The sequence below is a fragment of the Borostomias antarcticus genome, assembly GCF_949987555.1.
Source record: "Borostomias antarcticus genome assembly, chromosome: 11".
NCBI lineage: Eukaryota > Metazoa > Chordata > Actinopteri > Stomiiformes > Stomiidae > Borostomias > Borostomias antarcticus.
In genome coordinates, this window is record NC_140244.1 from 21,326,561 (window position 1) to 21,346,968 (window position 20,408).

General features: G+C 43.1%; 1 protein-coding gene across 1 annotated transcript in view; it reads left to right on the plus strand.

Annotated features, from left to right (window-relative positions):
• Positions 1–19,038, plus strand: part of LOC311315482 (inactive dipeptidyl peptidase 10) — a gene marked incomplete at both ends in the record, with an annotated part of 29,544 nt that extends 10,506 nt beyond the window's left edge. The window contains 20 exons of the mRNA XM_084446152.1: positions 6,271–6,323; positions 6,838–6,919; positions 7,382–7,502; positions 10,436–10,590; positions 10,687–10,784; positions 11,042–11,165; positions 11,499–11,540; positions 11,644–11,748; positions 12,100–12,191; positions 13,063–13,110; positions 16,328–16,446; positions 16,551–16,598; positions 16,903–17,001; positions 17,454–17,520; positions 17,731–17,925; positions 18,018–18,072; positions 18,181–18,280; positions 18,433–18,491; positions 18,619–18,691; positions 18,821–19,038. Coding sequence (XP_084302278.1) covers positions 6,271–6,323; positions 6,838–6,919; positions 7,382–7,502; positions 10,436–10,590; positions 10,687–10,784; positions 11,042–11,165; positions 11,499–11,540; positions 11,644–11,748; positions 12,100–12,191; positions 13,063–13,110; positions 16,328–16,446; positions 16,551–16,598; positions 16,903–17,001; positions 17,454–17,520; positions 17,731–17,925; positions 18,018–18,072; positions 18,181–18,280; positions 18,433–18,491; positions 18,619–18,691; positions 18,821–19,038 — 1,953 coding nt within the window. The remainder of the gene's footprint in view (positions 1–6,270; positions 6,324–6,837; positions 6,920–7,381; positions 7,503–10,435; positions 10,591–10,686; positions 10,785–11,041; positions 11,166–11,498; positions 11,541–11,643; positions 11,749–12,099; positions 12,192–13,062; positions 13,111–16,327; positions 16,447–16,550; positions 16,599–16,902; positions 17,002–17,453; positions 17,521–17,730; positions 17,926–18,017; positions 18,073–18,180; positions 18,281–18,432; positions 18,492–18,618; positions 18,692–18,820) is intronic.
• Positions 19,039–20,408: the final 1,370 nt, after the last annotated feature.

Sequence of the window (20,408 nt, forward strand, 5' to 3'; positions counted from 1 at the left end):
ATCTAATTAAACAGAGTTATGACCCAACGGCAGCCTCGTTTGGCACAGCAGGGAGTGACACTGACTCGCACCTTAACCTTGGGGCTCCTCTGCTCTGCCTCTCTTCTCCCCCTCCCCTGTCTCTCTGGAATCATGTTGTCCTCAGATTAATTTGTTTGCGGTTGATTGTCTCAGAGAGCAGGGCTCTTTGTGTCCCTGTCAATAGATTAATTTGGGTTGGGGGCAGGGGAGCTGGGGCTGGGGTGTGGCGGGGGGGGTCCCATTGTTTTTGAAATCTGCAGGGGGGGGGGTCCCATTGTTTTTGAAATCTGCAGGGGGGGGGGTCCCATTGTTTTTTAAATCTGCAGTAGAACTCGTTTAGGTCGTTGGCTAGGCGTGAGTCCTCAGCGGACTGGGGGTTTGTAGTTTGTGATCTCTCTGAGGCCTTTCCAGACAGTTCTAGTTAGAAGCCTTTTGTCTTTTGCCCTTTCATCCATTTTCAAGTTCAGGACCAGCAGCATGGAGAGAAATCTATTTGCATTGTTAAGTATGCTGTATTTAGGTGACACTTGTTTTCTTTAGGGACAGACGATCCAAAAGGCTGGTTTTTAGTTTCAGAAAAGGTCCAGTGAGTCTTCAACTCCTTGTTTTAGAGAAGAGTAGAACATTTCAGTAGGCCTTCTTTTTTAAATGTAATGAGGTATTTTTGGGATTGATCCTAAGTAGACACACATTTTACTGGTGCTTGAAATTGTTGAAAATGCTTGACTTTGAATGTGACATTTTCAATGTTGGGAAACTGTTTGGATTTTGAATCAAATGCTTGCACTTTGTTAATGTGTAAGTTAGCCTAAATGCAGTCATAATGAATCAGCAATCTTATTGAATTAATTAATTTTGAATAAGGAAATGAACATAGAGCCAGCTTTTGTCTAACATGGCCAATTTTGGTGGCCAACTTGATGTCTGTATCAAATAAGAGTTGGCACATTGTACCTCTCTCATTCTTAGGATATTGATATCATTTAATGAGGATGTCTTACTTAGTTTCCATCCTCTTTCATACTGTATATGGATATACATATCCTGTCAAATAAAGTAGCCTCTTTTACTTGCTTGCCTGCAGGGACCTGGTTATTTGGTTATGCATGATAATCAGATCTGATGATATTTAAAGGATGAACATGCTGGCCTGGTTCCCGCTAGCCTCTGCTTTGCCGTCACATTAAGATTCAGATTCTGGTGCAAGAACAAGACAGGACAGCGCAAAATACAATAATAATAACAATAATAATAATATACGATACAATCTCCAAAAATGTACAAAATAGACATGCAGTGTCAATGGGAGTTTTATACCTTTTTGATGAGACCAGTTACACTCGGGAAGAAACTGCTTTTGTGCCTATAGGTTTTGGCCCTGATGGACCGCAGCCTCCTGACAGAGGGAAGTGGCTCAAAGAGTTTGTGACGTGAGTGGGACGGGTCAGCCACAATCTTCCCTTCCTTTCTGAGGTCCACAACCATCTCCACTGTCTTTAGAGCGCTGAGCTCCAGGTTGTTTTGGCCGCAAAATAACAGATGGTCAATCTCCCACCTGTTAGGTGGACTCATCCCCATCAGAGACGAGCCCAATGAGGGTGGTGTCATCAGCAAAACTGAGCTTCACTGACTGGTGACTGGAGGTGCAGCTGTTCATATACAAGAGTAGAGGGGAACCGGTGCTGATGGTCTGGGACCCAGATAGCAAGCGGATCTGGGCCATATATGGGCCGGAACTAAGCCACAAGTGCCAGATCTGGCTTGTATATGGCCCAGATCAGATTGCTGTCTGGGGAGTCAGAGACGTGTTTCCTCAGCTTTACCATGCTGCTTCCTGTCAGACAGGAAGTCGCTGATCCACCTGCAGGAGTCAGGCATGTACACCTGAGAGAGCTTGTCCTCCAGCTAAGCCAGTTGGATAGTATTAAAGGTGGAGCTGAAGTTCACAAAACAGGATTCTGGTGTAGGTTCCTGTAGAGTCCAGGTGCAGAAGGATGTAGTAGAGGGCCATGCTTGCTGCATCATCCACAGACCAGCTCTGTGGCCTAGTGGTAGAGACTGAGAGGTTATGGGGTTCAATCCCCTGCCGGGTCATACCAAAGACTATAAAAATGGGACCCATTGCCTCCCTGCTTGGCACTCAGCATCAAGGGTTGGAATTGGGGGGTTAGATCACCAAATGATTCCCGAGCGCGGCACCGCTGCTGCTCACCGCTCCCCCAGCTTTAGCTCTGTAGGCAAACTGCAGGGGGTCCAGGCATGGGTCTGTGATGGGTTTTGAGGTGGGACAGTACAAGGCACTCAAAAGTCTTCATTACCACAGAGCAGCATGTCATTAAGTCCTGTGATCTTTGTTTTTTGGGGGACGGGGATTATGCTTGAGGTCTTGAAGCACACTGGTATGTGGCATGTCCATAGGCGAAATTTCCACAGGGGACAGGGGGGACATGCCCCCACACTTTTCAAAATCCTGTTTGTGTCCCCCTCAATTTTTATAGTCTGAAAACTAATATTATATAAACAAAACAACAAGAAATATTGCACGTAGGACCACGCGGAAGCAGCCCCGCTGAGACTTGCGCTCTCATTCAAAACAGAGTAGAGCTGTATTCAGTTGTCAGTGTGGAGCATTAGCTTACTTCTCTCTGTTGACACTGAAATGAAATCATTTGCATTATAATGACAGTTCTATAATGTTATCTTGCTCATGTCAACTGCGTTCATATCAGAGATCAGATGAGGTGGTGCTGTTGAAAGACAGGGAGAGGCAGAGAGAAGCAACACTGAGTTGCAGGTGGGTTATGTGTTGTATGAAGTATGAAAAGCAGAATCCCTCTCGCTGTTAGTTCACTGTAATGATTCAAGCTTCACGTGTGTTCTTCACTGGCGCATGCACAGAAAAAATCACATAATTCCCTAATACTTGTGTCCTCCCCCCCCCCCACATCTCAAATTTAAGTTTCGCCCTTGGGCATGTCTCCGGTGAGGTGTTAAAATATCTGTTAACACCAGAAACTGCTGATTGGCACAGTACTTCAGGATGGAGGGAGTGACAGAATCTGATCCAGCTGCTCCGCGGGGGTTTTGTCTCTTAAACGGCCTGTTAACTTCCCTGTCCAGGATGGTGAGAAGGGTCGTTGTGGTAGAAGAGGAGGGGGCCTCTGAAGTGGGCAGGTGTGGAGAGCCTCCTGCTGAGGTGGGGTCTGGGGCTGGTGGGTGGTGTCCATTGTATACCATTGTCTTTCAAATCAACAGTAGAACTCATTCAGGTTGTTGGCCAGACACAAGTCATGAGTGAAGTGGGGGGCTTTTAGGTTTTTAATTGTTGATCCGTCTGATATATCCAGAGAGAGGACAAATTGTTTTCTGCAAACTGCTGTTGAAGGTCCTCAAGAGTACTGTCGTTTTGCATCTGTCACTGCCTTGCTGAACCAGTACTTATGCTGCGTTCCATTTGTTCCATTTGTATCGGAAACATTGGGATTCCCGGGTTCGACGTCAAATATGTCACCTGAGCTTTTTCCGCTATTTTACTTGGGATAAAAATCTACCCCGACCTCACCAATGTCAGCTGCTTACAGAAGAGCATTAGGGCCAACAACTGAGTTTTTTTTTTTTTTTTTAAGCGTCTGAGTTTAAAGTCAGAATTTCTGAGAAAAAAGTCTGAAATAACTTCTGAGATTAAAGTCAGAATTTCTGAGAAAAAAGTCAGAAATAACTTCTGAGAAAAAAGTCAGAATTTCTGACTTTAAACTCAGAAGCTTAAAAAAAAAAAAAACTCTGCTGTTGGCCCTAATGCTCTTCCGTAGCTGCTGACGTCAATCAAGACAGCTACTCTGCGCATCAACAATAAGTAAAAGCTGTAACAAAACTGTTTATTAGTGCTTCTGGATTATTTGTGTCATTAGATCAATTGTGATTAAATCAGTCATACACACTGTCCAACGTCTATCAGTGAACAATGTATTAACTGGTATTGCTAACAATGGCTAACAATAGCTAACTTGCCTAGAACTACAATGGGCCGAAAGTATGGTTTTCATGTTTTGTTTGTGGAACGCATTCTACTGGGATTTGACGTTGTCCCGGGCACCAAAAATCCAGAGCTCCGATACAAATGGAACGCAGCATCAGCCTCTTCAAACCAGACCTGGTTCCCACTCCTACACGCTGTCTCCTTTTCCAACCTTAGCTGTCTGAGTTTAGCTGTGAACCAGGGTTTGTCCCTATCAAATTCCCTAGTCAAATTCCCTAGTATGTGTGAACATGGCAATAAACAGATCTTGAGTCATTATTGTAGATATCCCTGGTGTGAGTTGTTACACATACATCCTCACTGTAGCTGAGGAATAATCCAGGCTGTTGGCAGCAGCCTTCAGGCCATCCCAGTCTGCCCAGTGCACGTGTGAGCAACCTCCTAGCTTCACTGGTCCACATATGTTCTCACAACAGGCTTAGAGAGTTTTAATTTCTGCCTGGATTCAGGAATCATTGCACCCCATCCGGTTAAATCGAGGGGGATGACTTTAGATTGACCCCTGTACCCTGTACGTTAGTTTGTGCATGCGTACGTTTATCTATCAGACATGTACCAGAGCCCACCACCTTGGGGGCGCTTGCCACCATTCATTTTTTCCATTGCCAAATATGTTTGGCTTTGTACATAAAAATCTGTGCTTGGTGTCTCAGTAAAAGTATAGTCTTCTACTCAGGTCTATTTTCTACTGTACGATTCTACTCTACGTCTGCTTTCTAAATCTACAGAGTTCAGAGCTTGAGGTGTTTAGTAGGCCTAGCTCTTGGTGCTTGTTCTATAGGTCTAAAGGCTCTGAGATTAGTATCGGTATATAAAGGTTTGAATCGGGATTAGGTGCATTGTGGGTACAATTATCATTAGCTATAGTTGTTACAACATAGATCAGATGACTCTTGTTTAGGTAGTTCACATTGGATAGACCAGAGATATGTCATATACCTATGTTTTCCAACCATGACAAAGTTAGTCATGCCGTTAGCTGGGGAGTCTGTGAGGCAATATAGCCTTCCCTACATCTGCAATTGAAGTTTGGACATGTGCTCAGAGGCTTGTGGTTCTAACATAAGAAGTATGTGGGTGAACTGCTTGATATGGGCCGGAGGTTCAGAATAGAAACGAAATGCATATACTGTAGGCTCTGAAACTGATGATGGTGTACAACCACCAGTTCAAGTATTGTTCACCTAGCCCCCCCAGAACCCGAGAGAGGGCTATCGAACTGGCCGCCACGGAGAATGAATAGAGAAATCTATTTTGCTCCTGAGCCTAATACCAACTGAATGACGGTCAAAGAATGGTTATTCTCTGTGCTTCTAACGACACCAAGCGGTTTGTGCGTGGTATTGGTAACATTCAGAAGGTCGAGACGAATCCAATAGCGCCGCCCACTTATATTTGGTCAATACTACTGACCTCTAGATCAAGGACAAAACATTGCAAGTGGGATACCCAAATGAATGGGAGTCAGTGAGGCGGTTATTCTCTGGGCCCTCTGCCTATAACAAGACAAAATCAACTGGAAACGGCTTGTGTTTGGGCTTGCTGGATTGTGGGCCGAGACAAATACAATGTTGATTTTCCCCCTCTTGAAGTTTGCTCAATGTCCATGACCGTTAGATCGCTGAACACAGTGGGATGCGCTCCCAACTGAACGGGAGTCAATGGGTGGTGGGATTTGTTCCTTCTCCTAGGTTAGTATCAAGGCTATGTGCATTGTGCGTGCAGTTGTCATTGGTTATATAAGTCGTTATATTTCACAACACAAGGCTTTTCACACAAAGTTTAGAGCTCCGGGAGTTAGATACTATGCACATAAAATGAATAACACTTAAAGCATTTCATAAAGTCATTCATGAAGAAAATATCACATTTCCGCTCCTTCATTACTATACATACTACACATTATTATAAAGGAACATGCAACATGTTTACTCTTACATCTGGCTTGTTATTAGTGACTCTATGTCTGTGTGTGTTTATTCAGAGTATGCTTGTGTATTCTTGCAATAGGTGTGCGTGTGCGTGTGTGTGTGCGTGCGTGCGTGCGTGCGGGTGCCCGTGCGTGATGCGTGAGAGAGTGTGAGACGCGCGAGAGTGTGTGAAAGAGAGAGAGAGACAGATAGAGAGCGAGCGAGAGAGAGACAGGGAATGAATGAACGTGTTCTCACATGTAACTGTGGCGTCACGGTGCCCATGTCCTCTACCTCTTGCAGGTGTTCTCTCAGTCCTTCACAGCCTCCTATGCCATCTACACTGTGGCTACTGGGTAGGTGGTGCCTGGAATGCCGATGCATGGGCTGCTACTGGGCATGTGCACTGCCAACGCAAGCAGGCCCTGGACTGATCAAGTGTGTCTTTTCTCATCTGAAGACAGTTTCTTTGTCAGAAACCTTATTTAGAGATTGCTGTCTGTTGACCTGTCAGTCAGAAATTGTTCAATTTCCCCGGAAAGTTTTCGAGCAAGATTGCCGCCTCTAAAGGGAAGGATATGCACTTGTCAACAAACTGATTTGCTTGAGAATGTCTTGGGAGAGGTAGTGAAAGACAAATGTTTTGTCGTTGCATGATCAGACCCTTGTGTCTGTGCATTTTTTTAAGAACAAGCTTGAGAACAGGCATGGACAGATCTCAGAGGTCCACTGATTTATCCACTGGTTTCATTACAGAGGCCACTCATTGCTGATTGTGTGTGTGCGTGTGTGCGTGTGCGTGTGCGTGTGCGTGTGCGTGTGCGTGTGCGTGTGTGTGTGTGTGTGTGTGTGTGTGTGTGTGTTTTCCAGGGATCTTCTGGAGCTTAACCCTGTGGGAGAGGGGAGGGCTGTGCTACAGTATGCAGCTTGGGGCCCCCAGGGGAACCAGCTGGTAAGATGGCTCTCTCACTCACACAGCCCTGTCTGTCTTTACAATGTCTGATGTGCGAGAAGTTGATTGTTAAATCCATAATGATACTTTTTATATATTATTGAATATTTTAACGATATATTTAATGACTTGTATAATGATCTAATGTAATGGTAGTGTAGTATGGGTTGCTTGTTGTTTTGCTTTCATTCCTTTAAACATCATTCATTTGTAGTGTTGTTCAGATTAATGTATTGTACATTTTTTATGCATTTGTGAGTAATTTATTTTTGGTGCAATGTCTATGTTCATCTGCAACACCGACTGCCAAGTTAAGATGTATTACCTCTGATGTAATACTCCAGGGCAGCCTGATAACACATTCAGCCTTGGGGAGAGTCAGACGTTTGAGTCAAGAAGCCGGCGCTGAGCCTTGTATCTGTCTTTGAAAACGGATTAACACTGTCTCTTTGCTGCTGCCAGGCGTGTGTGTTTGAGGGAGATATCTACTACCAGCCAGACGTGGCCAGCAGGCCCCTGCGCCTCACATCCACAGGCCAGGAGGAGCTGGTGGTCAACGGCCTCTCTGACTGGACATACGAGGGTAAGAGATGCAGCAGCTCCTCCCTGTCCTACCTGTCACACAGCCGTCTGTTGGTTCAAATGATTTGCAAAAAAAGCTGTACCTTCAGATTGATTTACAGATTTGGCTTGGATTCTGTTTTAACAAGCGCGGATTGTTGCCCATGGCGCAGCCAACTATATGCTGGACATTATGGGATGGAAACATACTGTCAGCATTACGCACGGGAGGAAGCGCACTTTGTACATAAGAGACAATGTACATTAAAGATATGGGTTATTAGGCCATAATTCCAGGCACTTATACCTCAGAAAAATGCTGGGACTGTTTGTAAACCTCCCTGTCATATACCAACTGCCATCATCTGAATTTTGTATTTGCCTACAAACCGATAGACACAAAACAAAATGCATTCAATTCAGACACTTCATTGACATATTTAATTTATTTTCAAACTTTTATTTATACTCGTGAAGCACTGAGCACCTCATTTACAGTGATGATGAGTTTACATAGACACAAATCAACAAAACAAATACAATATACAATAATAATAATAATAATAATAATAATAATAATAATAATAATAACAATTAAAAACAGTTACAGGTCGAAGTACATAGGTCTAGAGCCATGGATTTAAACTCTGTGACTGAAGACCTCAAGCTTTAGAGTCTGTTGTAAGGTATTCCAAGTATAAGGAGCATCATGGAAAAAACCATCCCTTCCAAGTTCAGAGTGCACTCGAGGAACCCTGAAAACAAGCCGATCATTGATCGGGTCTGGTAGGTGCCAAGGCTCCAGTCCAACAGAGACAATGTGTAAGGTGGAAGTTTACCAATAATGGCTTTGAAAATAAACAGATACCTGTGATAGTTAGGCCTTAGAGAAAGAGATGGCCAGCCCACCTTATCATAAAGAACACAGTGGTGAGTCATACCTATCACCCGTAATAAATCTTAGGGCGGAGTGGTAGACAGAGTCCAAGGGTTTCAAGGTTGTCACGGAAGCATGTCTATAGATTGTGTCACCATAGTCTAATACTGATAGAAAAGTAGCTTGAACAATTCTTTTCCTGCTGAACATAAGAAAGCTAGAACAGCTTCTGTACAGGAAGCCAATTTTCCACCACCATCTTTAATTAATTAGGCTACTGACAGCCACAGCTATCTCCTTCAAAGCAACATGATATATTATTTGGCTCTGTAATTTGCGCTCATGTAGGCTATGACGAGCTCACCCAACACTAGGAGGTGCTCTGCTCTATGTTCTTAGGTTATGGGCAGTTTCCTTTCAATACCAATCTGAATAGTGAGGAAAAGCTGTGGATGACATTTTGGAGGGCCTTTATTTTGAAATGCCACATCAGAATGAGTGACACTATGAGGTGCTCTTCTACCACTCTGAAGTGGAATTGTTCTTAGATTATGGGCGATTTCCTTTCAATATCAAATGTATAAATTATATTTAATGCCACAATATTAATGTCACAACCTGGCCTGTGCGATGGCAAATGCAGGAGACACACATTGACTGTTTGCAATCTACTTAATAGGATAATTTATTTCATAGAATGAATTAAAGGATCGGCTGAATATTAACAAGGCATGGAGTGGGAATACAGTATCAGAGGAATCAGGAGTGAAACAAAGAATCAAGCGCGGTTGTCCTTACGGCAGTGTGCCTGCAAAAAAGAAAAGGGAGAGTCTGAGAACCAAATATCACACAACAAAAACCAATCGCATCACATGACGGTGTCTCCGTGGCTGCTGTGTGGTTGGATGCACTACCAACAGGGCAATAACCCACAACTAAGTTGTATAACTTGTCAAACAAAAAAACAGAGCCTTTTAAGAAGACAAAGTGGATGCAGCCTAGACAGTTCCCAAAGCGTCAAACCACGCCCACCTCCAAGGGCTAAGTTGAAGGCTACTGTCAAAATGCTTTAGCATTTTTATTTAACTTACATAAATATAGTTAGGCTAAAAAATAAATTTGACTTATTTGTGACAAAATGCATGCTGCACACGTAGGCATACAGAGTGTCAGGATCCCATAGTCTCTTGCCTTCTTGCCTTTAACCACTCTCCTCTTCTCAAACATTAGTTTTTCTATTTGGCAGCTTATAAAAACTAGTCTTAGGATTCTTTGCCTTATTAGTTGTGCATCCAACCACATAGCAACTTTTTGGCATGTTTATTAGTTTTTCTGACAGACAGAAGAGACACGGAGGCACCTTAATGCAATTGCTTTCCCCTCCGCGGGTGGGGTCTCTGTATATAGTGTAAACGTGGCCTATGAATACTGTTGAATAGGTGCGTGTTCTTTGATTGACTGATGATAAAAACACAACTGACACAAGGAATGAACAACCAGACTTTGCAGATGACAGAGAAAGTTAAATGACATATTTGTTCAGAATTACTTGCGGGATCATACTGAGTTCCTCACCTCCGTCGCGGTGTACTGCGTAGGTGCTTGACTCACCTCCATGAGTGACTGTCCTGACTTTCGCCTGGTCTGACCACGGCCTGACCTGATGCCAGCGCCATGGGTAAAAATGTTATTATTAAATTAAAAATTTATTTTATTTATTGAATTAAAAATTAAGTTATATTTTATGGTAAAATGGACTGCACTATAGCGCTTTTATCCGAAGCACTTTACAAATAAGACCTCTAAATCACCCATTCACACACATTAACACACCCATGGCGGCAGCTGCCATGCAAGGTGCTAGACTGCTCATTCGGAGCAATTTGGGGTTCGGTGTCTTGCCCAAGGACATTTCAACATGTTGTCAGGAGGAGCCGGGATTCGAACTGTCAACTCTACGACCCGCTCTACCTCCTGAGTTACAGCAGCCCCCAGTTATATTTTAGGTTGATTCGACTCTTATTTTGCAGTCTTATTTGCCTCCCTTCTAACTCTCTTTTTGGTGAAACTGTCCACAGAGGAGGTCCTCCTGTCCTACCCGGCCCACTGGTGGTCAGTCGATGGCGCCCGACTGGCGTACCTCACCATCAACAACTCCGCTACTCCTTTAATGGAGATACCATACTTCTTAGGTGGTCTCTACCCCTCAAATGTGTTCTTCCCTTACCCCAAGGTAATGATGGCCGTTACCTGTAACATCGATACTGAACATATATCGATATATCTCAGTATCTCAATAATCGTATCCTCCTTTCCTTTCTCCCTTTAGGCTGGCTCCAGCATCCCTGCAGTCAGTCTGTTTGTAGTGAATCTCTATGGTCCAGCACACACTCTAGAGATGATCCCTCCAGACACCATCAGGACTCGGTACCTCCATGCTAAGCCTGAACCCCTCTATCAGGAATTTACTCTCATTAATGTTGTTATTTTGATTCCAATGTATAAATTAACATTTTGAATTTAATGACTCTTATGTTAATCTCTCTCTCTCTCTCTCTCTCTCTCTCTCTCTCTCTCTCTCTCCCCTTCCCTCCCCCCTCTCTCTCCCTCTCTCTCCCTCTCCCTCCCTCCCCCCTCTCTCTCCCCCACTGTTTGTATCCCTCTTTGTGGCTCTCTACCCCTAGAGACAGCTACATATCTATGGTGACTTGGATCAGCAGCACGCGGCTGGCGGCTCGTTGGCTGAATCGCTCCCAGAACCAATCAGTGCTCTGTGTGTGTGTGGCTACCACAGGGGCTTGCTCGGAGGTGAGAAGTCAAAGGTCATTCCACGCAATCATCTAATGGGTCCCCAGTGCTGCTGTGCATCGCTCTCTAGAATACATTTCTCATACATGTAGCCTGGTTGAGTTGAGTATTGATTTCTTTAAGCTCCCATATCCCTTCCAGATTAATGTATAAGGTCAATTTCTACGTGTCAAGAATTTTCAATGGTGTACTGATGTATGTTTTTTTTTTATTCATTTTGCCTCCCCTCAGTATAGTCCTTGTAGACTGATTAGAGCATGTGCTTTGCATTGTAGCGATACATTTCTTTTTACCCTCTAACTCCCTCTTTGGTGATTGTTTTTACATTCCCAGAAACACAAAATGGCCATGGACTTGATGCAAAACCAACGACAGGTAGGCATTAGTAATCAAGCCAAATCCTGTGTTCACACATTTATTCACTGAGACAATATTTTGTGGATCCGTGTTGACGCCGTTCTCCTCATTGATCCAATAGGAGGTGCCGTTGTTCTCAGCGGACGGCTCTGTGTTTTATTTGACACTGCCAGCCAAGCAGGGGGCTCGCGGGGAGTTCCGCCACATCGCCAGCCTCCCAACCCAGGTCAGTTGGAGGGCAGTAAACTTTTATACCCCTGTATTACCCTTGAATGGCTTACTGCTCAATGCTCAATTGCTCACCTGCTAGTTAACTTTTCAGCAGGGAGGCATAAAACTGATTAGAGATCAGGGAAGTGCTTGTCTCTCTCAGCTTCTGATTCCCTTTTTGTGTGGGATTTGTTTTGATCTGAATGATCTATAATTGGCCAGTAATGCGTTTCGTACTACGCCGTCATGAATAGTTCCTATCTGTTGCGTGGTCTGCATATTCGTCGTACTGTCTACATTTCCCTGCCGTGCCTGTTTCTTCACTACTCCTCCTCCTCCTCCTCCTTTCTTCCTCCCGGTCACGCAGCCCGGCGTGCCCTCGGCCCCCCTCCGCTTCCTGACGTCTGGGAACTGGGACGTGACCTTGCTGTGTGCCCTAGATGAGGAGATGGGGAAGATGTACGTAGGGAAGCACGACCCCGTGTTGCGCTCAGTGGAATCGCCCTCCAGCTCTTTAACATCATCTCCAGGGTCTCACACAGACATGCAAGGGCGACAGGGACTAATTACAATTCAGATTATCATGATTTTTTCTTGTCTTGTCTCTTCTTTCTTGTCTTTGTGTTGACATTTTCAGTGTTATACATTGATTTATTTAATAAAAAATAAAAAATAAATGGGGGGGGTGGATTAATTACCATATTTCGTTTTTTGATTATAATTTGCTATTGGCTCAGCATGGATTGGTGACGCGACAACAGTTTGATTGGTGACGCGACAACAGTTTTAATGCTGTATAGTTCGAATTTGCTGTTGATTTAGAGGGAAAATGGCCTCAATGCCTGTTAAAGGAACAAAACCATGATGGGTTCATTGACTTTGCATCAGAGAGACTCTAGCTACTCAATCAAAGCAAATAGTTGAGCTCAGACCTATAGCCCAGGGCAAGGCATTGGACCCCAACTTGGTTCAGGATTAGCCTCTGCCTTAGCTGAGCACTGCTTTATCCTGTCACTAAAAGCTCCTCGCTCAGACAGATTGAGGCGAGGCTGTGTGTGGAGGCCGTATTCCAGGGAACCCTGAGAGTGTGTGGGGAGTGCAGGTATCACCAGAGAGTTTCAGTCCCAAAGCCCATTCGGCGTTTCTGCTGCTTTGCCCCCAAGCAAACCAAACATGCTGCATTGCTTTCACACACATCCAGCGAGACAAAATCATTTGTTATTTGTCAAACTGTGCATTGTTGCTATTACTATATACAGTATAAATGGTTGCTATTGCTATGTATAAATGTGACTGACAGCATCAATGTTTCCCTCCTCTATTAATGCAGCTATTTCCTGAGCACAGAAGAATCCCGACAGAGCAGACACCTGTACAGGTGAGGACAGCCCCTGCTAAAACATTACTTATTACTACTATATATACATATATATAAAGTGTGTATATTTATATTTATATATATATATATATATATATATACATATATATATATATATATATATATATAAATATAAACATACACACACACACACACATATGCAGTCAAGCCAAAATAGCACAAAATAGCCCATAATAACCAAGTGAAAACGGAGTTTTAGACGGGGCTAATTTATTAAAAATATAAATGTAAAATATCATATGTATACAAGTGTGCACACCCTTTGATATGACACCTTAAAGTGAGCTGAGGGGCATTTTGTTTCCACTGATACTGCTTGATATGTTTCTACAACTTAATTGGAGTCCACCTGTGGGAAATGTAATTGTTTGGACATGATTTCTGCCTTTATAAGGTCCCACAGTTGACAGTGCATGTCAGAGCAAATGCCAAGCCATGGGGTCAAAGGAATTATTCGCGGACCTCAGAAACAGGATTGTGTCGAGGCATAGATCTGGAAAAGGGTACAGAAAAAAATCAGCAGCTTCACAGGTCCCAAAGACCACAGTGGCCACCACCATTCATAAATGTAAAAGCTTGGAACCACCAAGGCTCTTCCTCAAGGGCGTAGATTTGCGTATGGACGGTCGGGACATGTCCCTACCAACATTTTGGGAGGCCCAAATTGTCCCTACCAACTTTTAAGCAACCTTGTTCGCATTATCTTTGGAGTACAGTTATATTAGATAATTTAGATGGCCTTCCCATAGTTTGGAAGGGTGTGAGTTTGAGTGAGTTAGTTTGCATTATGTTCGGAGTTACTAGACCGTTGGCCTACCCCTTTCCTCCACCGTGAATGTGCCATCCCAGTATTTAAAAAAAAAAAAAAAGAATTTAAACTCACGTTTGATTGGCTCATTTGGCTGAGATAGATCATTGCATTTTTCACATTTTTGCTGGATCTGAAGACCAACTGCCTTACAGAAGGACACTGACAGCAAGCCATGCAGTTGTGATTCTGACAGACGTTTAGGTACATCCACCACAATGTCGCCTCCCCCTCCGATGATGAGGGATATCAGGAGCTTTTTCTCCGCAACTGTAAGTAACGTTAGAGTTAGCTAGGTTAGCTAGCTACTAGTAAACTAAGTAGCTAACGTTAGGCAGTAGCCACATGAAACAGTGGAGACAGTGGAGGGACGCAGCAGCAACCAAGAGAGAGAGAGAGTGTGGAGGGACGTAGCAGCAGCATAAGTCGAGAGAGAGTGGAGGGATGCAGCAGCAGCAGCAGGCAAGATGTGATACACTAAGTATATCTATATTCTATTAGTATTATTCAATTTCATAAATATATGAATATTTAAGAGGTTTAACCTCTCGTCCCCAGCAAAACTTGTGTTTGCAGGCTACACTGTTATATAGTCCCTACCAATGTTGAAACCAAACCTACGCCCTTGCTCTTCCTAGACCTGGCCGCCTGGCCAAACTGAGCAATCGGGGAAGAGAGGCCTTGGCCAGGGAGGTGAGCAGGAACCCGAGGGTCACTCTGACAGAGCTCCAGCGTATCCTTGTAGAGATTGGAGAACCTTTCAGAAGATCAATCATCCAGGCAGCACTCCATCAATCAGGCCTTTATCGTGGAGTGGCCAGACGGAAGCCTCTCCTTATTAAAAGGCACATGACAGCCCGTTTGGAGTTTGCCAAAAGGCACCTAGAGGACTCTCAAACCATGACAATCAAGATTCTCTGGTCTGATGAAACCAAACGTGAACTTATGGGCCTGAATACCAAGAGTCACGTCTGGAGGAAACCAGGCACCGCTCATGACCAGGCTAATACCATCCCTACGGTGAAGCATGGTGGTGGAAAGCATCATGCTGAGGGGATGTTTTTCAGCAGCGGGAATGGAGTGACTAGTCTTGATAGAGGCAAAGGTGAATGCAGCTAAGTACACCGAGATCCTTGAAGAAAACCTGCTCTAGTGCGCTCTGGACCTCAGACTGGGGCAGAGGTTTACCTTCCAACATGACAATGACCCGAAGCACACAGCCAAGAGAACAAAGGAGTGGCTTCAGAGAAAGTCTGTTAATGTCCTTGGGTGGCCCAGCCAGAGCCCATGCCTGAATCCAATTGAACATCTATGGAAAGAGCTGAAAATGGCTGTGTACCGACGCTCCCCATCCAACCTGACGGAGCTTGCAAGGATATGCTAAGAGGAATGGGCGAAATTTACCACAGGTGGACTCAAGCAGTATCAGTGGAAACAAAATGCACCTCAACTCACTTTTGGGTGTCATATCAAAGGGTGTGCACACACACATGATATTTTACATTTTGATTTTTAATCATTTAATTTAATTTTTAATCATTTTAATTTTTAACAAATTAGCACAAATGTCTTTACCTGTTTTCACTTTGTCATTATGGGCTATTTTGTGTAGAATTTTGAGACAAAAAATGAACTCAATCTATTGAAGAATGAGTCTTAACGTAATAAAACATGGAGAAGGTGAAAGGGGTGTGGAGACTTTCCAGCTTGACTGTATATATAAAGTGTGTAAATATATACAGCCTACAGTCAAGCCGAAAAGTCTCCACACCCCTTTCACCTTCTCCATTTTTTATTATGTTAGACTAATTCTACTGTATACATATATATGGGTCATATATATATATATAGTGTTACCCTTATTATTACCTTATTATTGGTTAATATCATTATTATATTATTATTTGGTTGCTACCTACTGTATAGCACTATGTGATGGGAATGGTGGCTCTATAATTTGCTACAATCATGAAAAGATAAGATGGTCAGACAAGGTAGGTGTGACCAGAAGGGTTACTGTGCAGCAGATGACGCCTTTGTCTCCTATATATATGCTCTCGGCAGGTAGCACATTTATCAGAGAAGCAACTCAGTGAATTGGCTTACGTCTCTGGGATGTTCAGACTGATCCACAACCTGTGATTAATGGGCTCAGCCCGTCGACCATCCCTCTTATGTTTTACTCTATGTCGTTTTTTATTACACTGCTTTGGGCTTGGCTATAAGAGAAGGAAGGTGCCCAGGTTTTCAAATGGATTTTCTGTGAAAGCTTTGCTTTTTCAGGCTTCTCTTAGAGATAGATATTTGTAGGGAAGACTCATCTGTGGGTTCAGATCTCCCTCATCCGTTAACATTTGATCAGTAACTTGTTTCCCTTTGTCCTCTCAGTGCGGATCTGGAGGGGATTTTCCAACGCCAGTGTCTCACCTGCAACCTCCTGGACACATGCAGCTTTTTCAAAGCTCAATTCAGCCCCAATCAGACACATTTCACCCTCTATTGCCTGGGTAGGCCCTGTGCACAGATTATTATATTTAATTAAGTTTAATGAAAATACAATAAATGCATAATCAAAGATTTTTTGTTGATTTATCTAATCAAACCCTACCAGGCCCAGGGATCCCGAAGGTGACCGTTCACAGTACAACGGACCCCTCCAGTGAGCCTTGATGGTTTATTTGCCTCTTCTCCCTGATTCTCTTCATGAAACATTCTCTGCATTAGCCTCTAGAGGGCAGTATACACACAAACTATCAAAACCTGCTTCAGAGATTGCATAGGTGCAGGTGCAGTATTTTGCATTGAATCCAGAATTTAGGGAATATAATCAATTGTGATTAGCGATGTGACCATTTTTCTTACTATAATTCATAATTTGGAAATCTTAACAACTCTCAGTAAGCGTTGAAAGCTCAGTGCATAGATTGATAGATCATTTTGATAATCTCCCTCTCCTCCTGTAGGATACATAGTTCTGGAAGACAACACTCCTCTCTCTGAGGCCCTGGAGGGGAAGAGACTTCCAGAGACCCTGTTCAGGACCCTCTCAGCTGACAACCATGGTAGGACTGGGAAGTACATCCATACACACAAGCAGTGGGAGATGATCAATACATCATTCAAGCAATATCCAATAACCCTAGTTAGGTAGTTCAATCTAATGGTTTCGATTTATTGATTAGATATCAGTGGGAGGATGATCCTGAGTGTCTTCCATTGTGGAGTAGCGAATAACATTGAGATTGCGTATGTGTGTGTGTGTGTGTGTTTGTGTGTGTGTGTGTGTCTGCGTGTCTGTGCATGCGCACGTGTGTATGTGAGTGTATTTTCGTCAGTGTATCCTCAATGCTTCATTCCTTACATTGACACACACAGATCCCCAGAGGGCTCATTTACTGGTGGTGTAGTACCCACTGGTTTTTAAGAGAATACTGATGGGACAGAATACTGATGAATCCTCCACCGTCTCAGCTAACAATGGATTTACAATACTGTTTCTGTTTATCCTCATTAGATCTGCACCTGAAGCTGTCTCTGCCTCAGGGGTATGAAGCCAACCTGCACCCTCTCCTCATCATTGTGTAAGTCTTGAATACACACACATTGTGTAAATCTTGATTATAACATGTTGGTTACACAAAAAGTACTTTGCTGTAGTCCAAGTGCCAAGGATTTTTTGCCATTTACATAATTTGACCAACATGCAAAATCCAGATGCTCTTCTGTATGACCTGACCTTTGTCTAAAACCTTTAAAACCTGTCCAAATCAGCTGATTCTGTTCCCTTGCAGGGACGGAGTTCCAGGCAGTCAGTCGGTGACAGAGGAGTTTGCCCTGGGCTGGCCTGAGGTCCTCCTCAGCACTCAAGACGTGGCCTTAGCCTGGGTGGACGGCAGGACTGGGGTCGGCAGGGGACAGAAAGCAACCACAACTGACCCACGCAAGCTTGGCTTTCTGAGAGTCAAAGATCAGCTTGGAGTTGTAGAGTTAGTATCTCCCAGTGTAATACACTTATGACACGATGAGTTCAATGTATGAAAATTTCAATTCACTTAACTTTTTTTTGTTGCCACTGTAGGTGGTTGATGCAACTACCTTACATTGACGATCGTCGAATGGCCCTTTATGGCAAGGTTACTAAAGTTTTTAACATAACCATTGTAATGCCATATGACCAGATGGACACACAAGTTATAAAAGCATAGTGCTTTGTGTTGTGTCTCTCATGTCTCTTTGTAAAGGCGTTTGGTGGTTATTTAACCCTCAAGATGCTAGCTGCAACTGACAAGCTGTTTCAATGTGCAGCCGCCGTGGCTCCCATAACAGACTTCAAATTGTACAGTGAGTTAGGACCATGTTATTATCATCTTATTACAAAAAATTTAAAACTGACTTAACTTAAGTAAATAGTCATTAGAAATTCACCTTTAAAAAGTTAACCCCAATTCAACATTAATTTCTGTATTTAAGTGTGGTTGTTCCACCTTTTTCAGGTGCTGCCTTTTCGGAAAGGTATTTGGGACTTCCTGTGAAGGATGAACACTCTTACTTGGTGAGTATCCTCTCTACCAACACTACGCTGCTAGTGATGACACACAGGGCTCATAAAATGAAAACTGAAGACACGGTATACGATATGTAATAAAGATGATCTTTTTTCATGCCTCTTGTTTCCCTAGATGACATCTGTGCTGGAGGATGTCAACAAGCTGAAGAATGAGAACTTCCTGATACTGCATGGAACTGCAGATGGTGAGAGGTTGCTCCATATTACACATTGCTTAAAATAACAATAATAATAATAATAATAATAATTGTTGTCATGACAATTTTCGGAATGCTAAAAACCTTTAAATGTCTGTGTTTTGGTATGTTTGACAGCGCGGGTACCCTTCCAGCACAGTGCTGAGCTGCTGAGCCGTCTGGTGAAGGTGGAGGCCAACTACTCCTTGCAGTTGTACCCAGACGAGGGCCACATCCTGAGGGAGCCGCGCAGCATCCAGCACTTCCAGCGGACCTTGGTGCACTACCTCCAAACCTGCCTGAGGCACAGCCTCCTGCTGGCCCCGGTAGAGGAGCCAGAGGATGAGCAGGACTGAGCGCAGAGCTCCCCTCCCTCTGGAGAGACAAACTAAGGAGGACTACTGTCCTATGCATCGCATCAGGCCTGACTTCTCTGCACTGAACACCGCACAGGAGTGGGGACCAAACGCATCCGATCACCACCTATGACCTCTCAGCAACTTTGGGAATATACTGTATCCTCTCCCACCTGTTTGAATAGGTACCTTCTATCTGTTTACATGAGTGGCTCCTTTTATCACAAAATAGGACCTCGGCTAGGTCATGTGTTGACTCGACTTAAAGTTTACAAATAGTCAAAACATGCATGTCATTATAATGGCTGCATGATGTGGAGTGGTTTACAATGCATTCTTTTCCTTTTGGCCTAACTATTGATCAGTTTTAACTCACTGGCTCATTGAGTTAAATCTGATAAAAAAGCTCTTGTCATACACATTCCAAACATGACAAACAAATCATACATATTTAACACCAGGTTAATGATCAGCTCTTGATAATCACGTGTAATAACCATGACATATCAGACATGCTTCCAAACTGACAGTAGCTGATGATAACATGCATCTTGCATGATTCTATTCTATCTAGGCAACACTTCTTGTATGTTGTCTTTGGCAAATCTCTATATGGATACAATTATACACACTTGCCAAACTCATCTAATACAATTAAAGCACATTTCCTTAAAATCCGTAGTAGGGTTTATGTTTTTGTTTGCTTAATTTTTTTTTTTTATACAGTTGTATACTTAGTTGTTGTTGTTGTTTTACATGTGTATTGCAATTGCAAACATTTCATCAAGATGTTTTACTACAATGTTTTGCATACCCACAGAAAATATGCTGTACAGGTTTGTAGGTTATAATTCCTGCAGCTGTGAAGTGTCAATCAAAACCATGACCCATACTTGGTGAACTGCATGTATTCTGTATGAAACTGAATGCCCATGAAATGTAACATTTCTATTTTGTTTCACCAATTCTTGACAATAAAGAATGAAGTCCTTGTTTTACAGAAAGACTTGTGTTTGAGCTAAATTCAACCCCATTCCTATTTTTGTGTCTCTGCAGTGATAAAGTTCATATGTATTAAAATATATATTAAAATATATTGGTAATGTATAGGCGTATTCATATATATTATCACAGTTAGTCAACAAGTGCACATGTAAACATGTTGTCCCCCACCCATTATGCATGTTCCCTTATGGTAACAAGCAATGTTTACATCTAGTGGGCAAACAAGTCCATGTACCTCTATGGTCTGAAGTCCTATAATGAATGTTGAAATACAAACATATCTAGCTAAACACCGCCACCTCTGCTCTATGCGTATGTTTCCTATACGTTTCCCGAGAAAACTTGTACTAGACTATACTGAGACA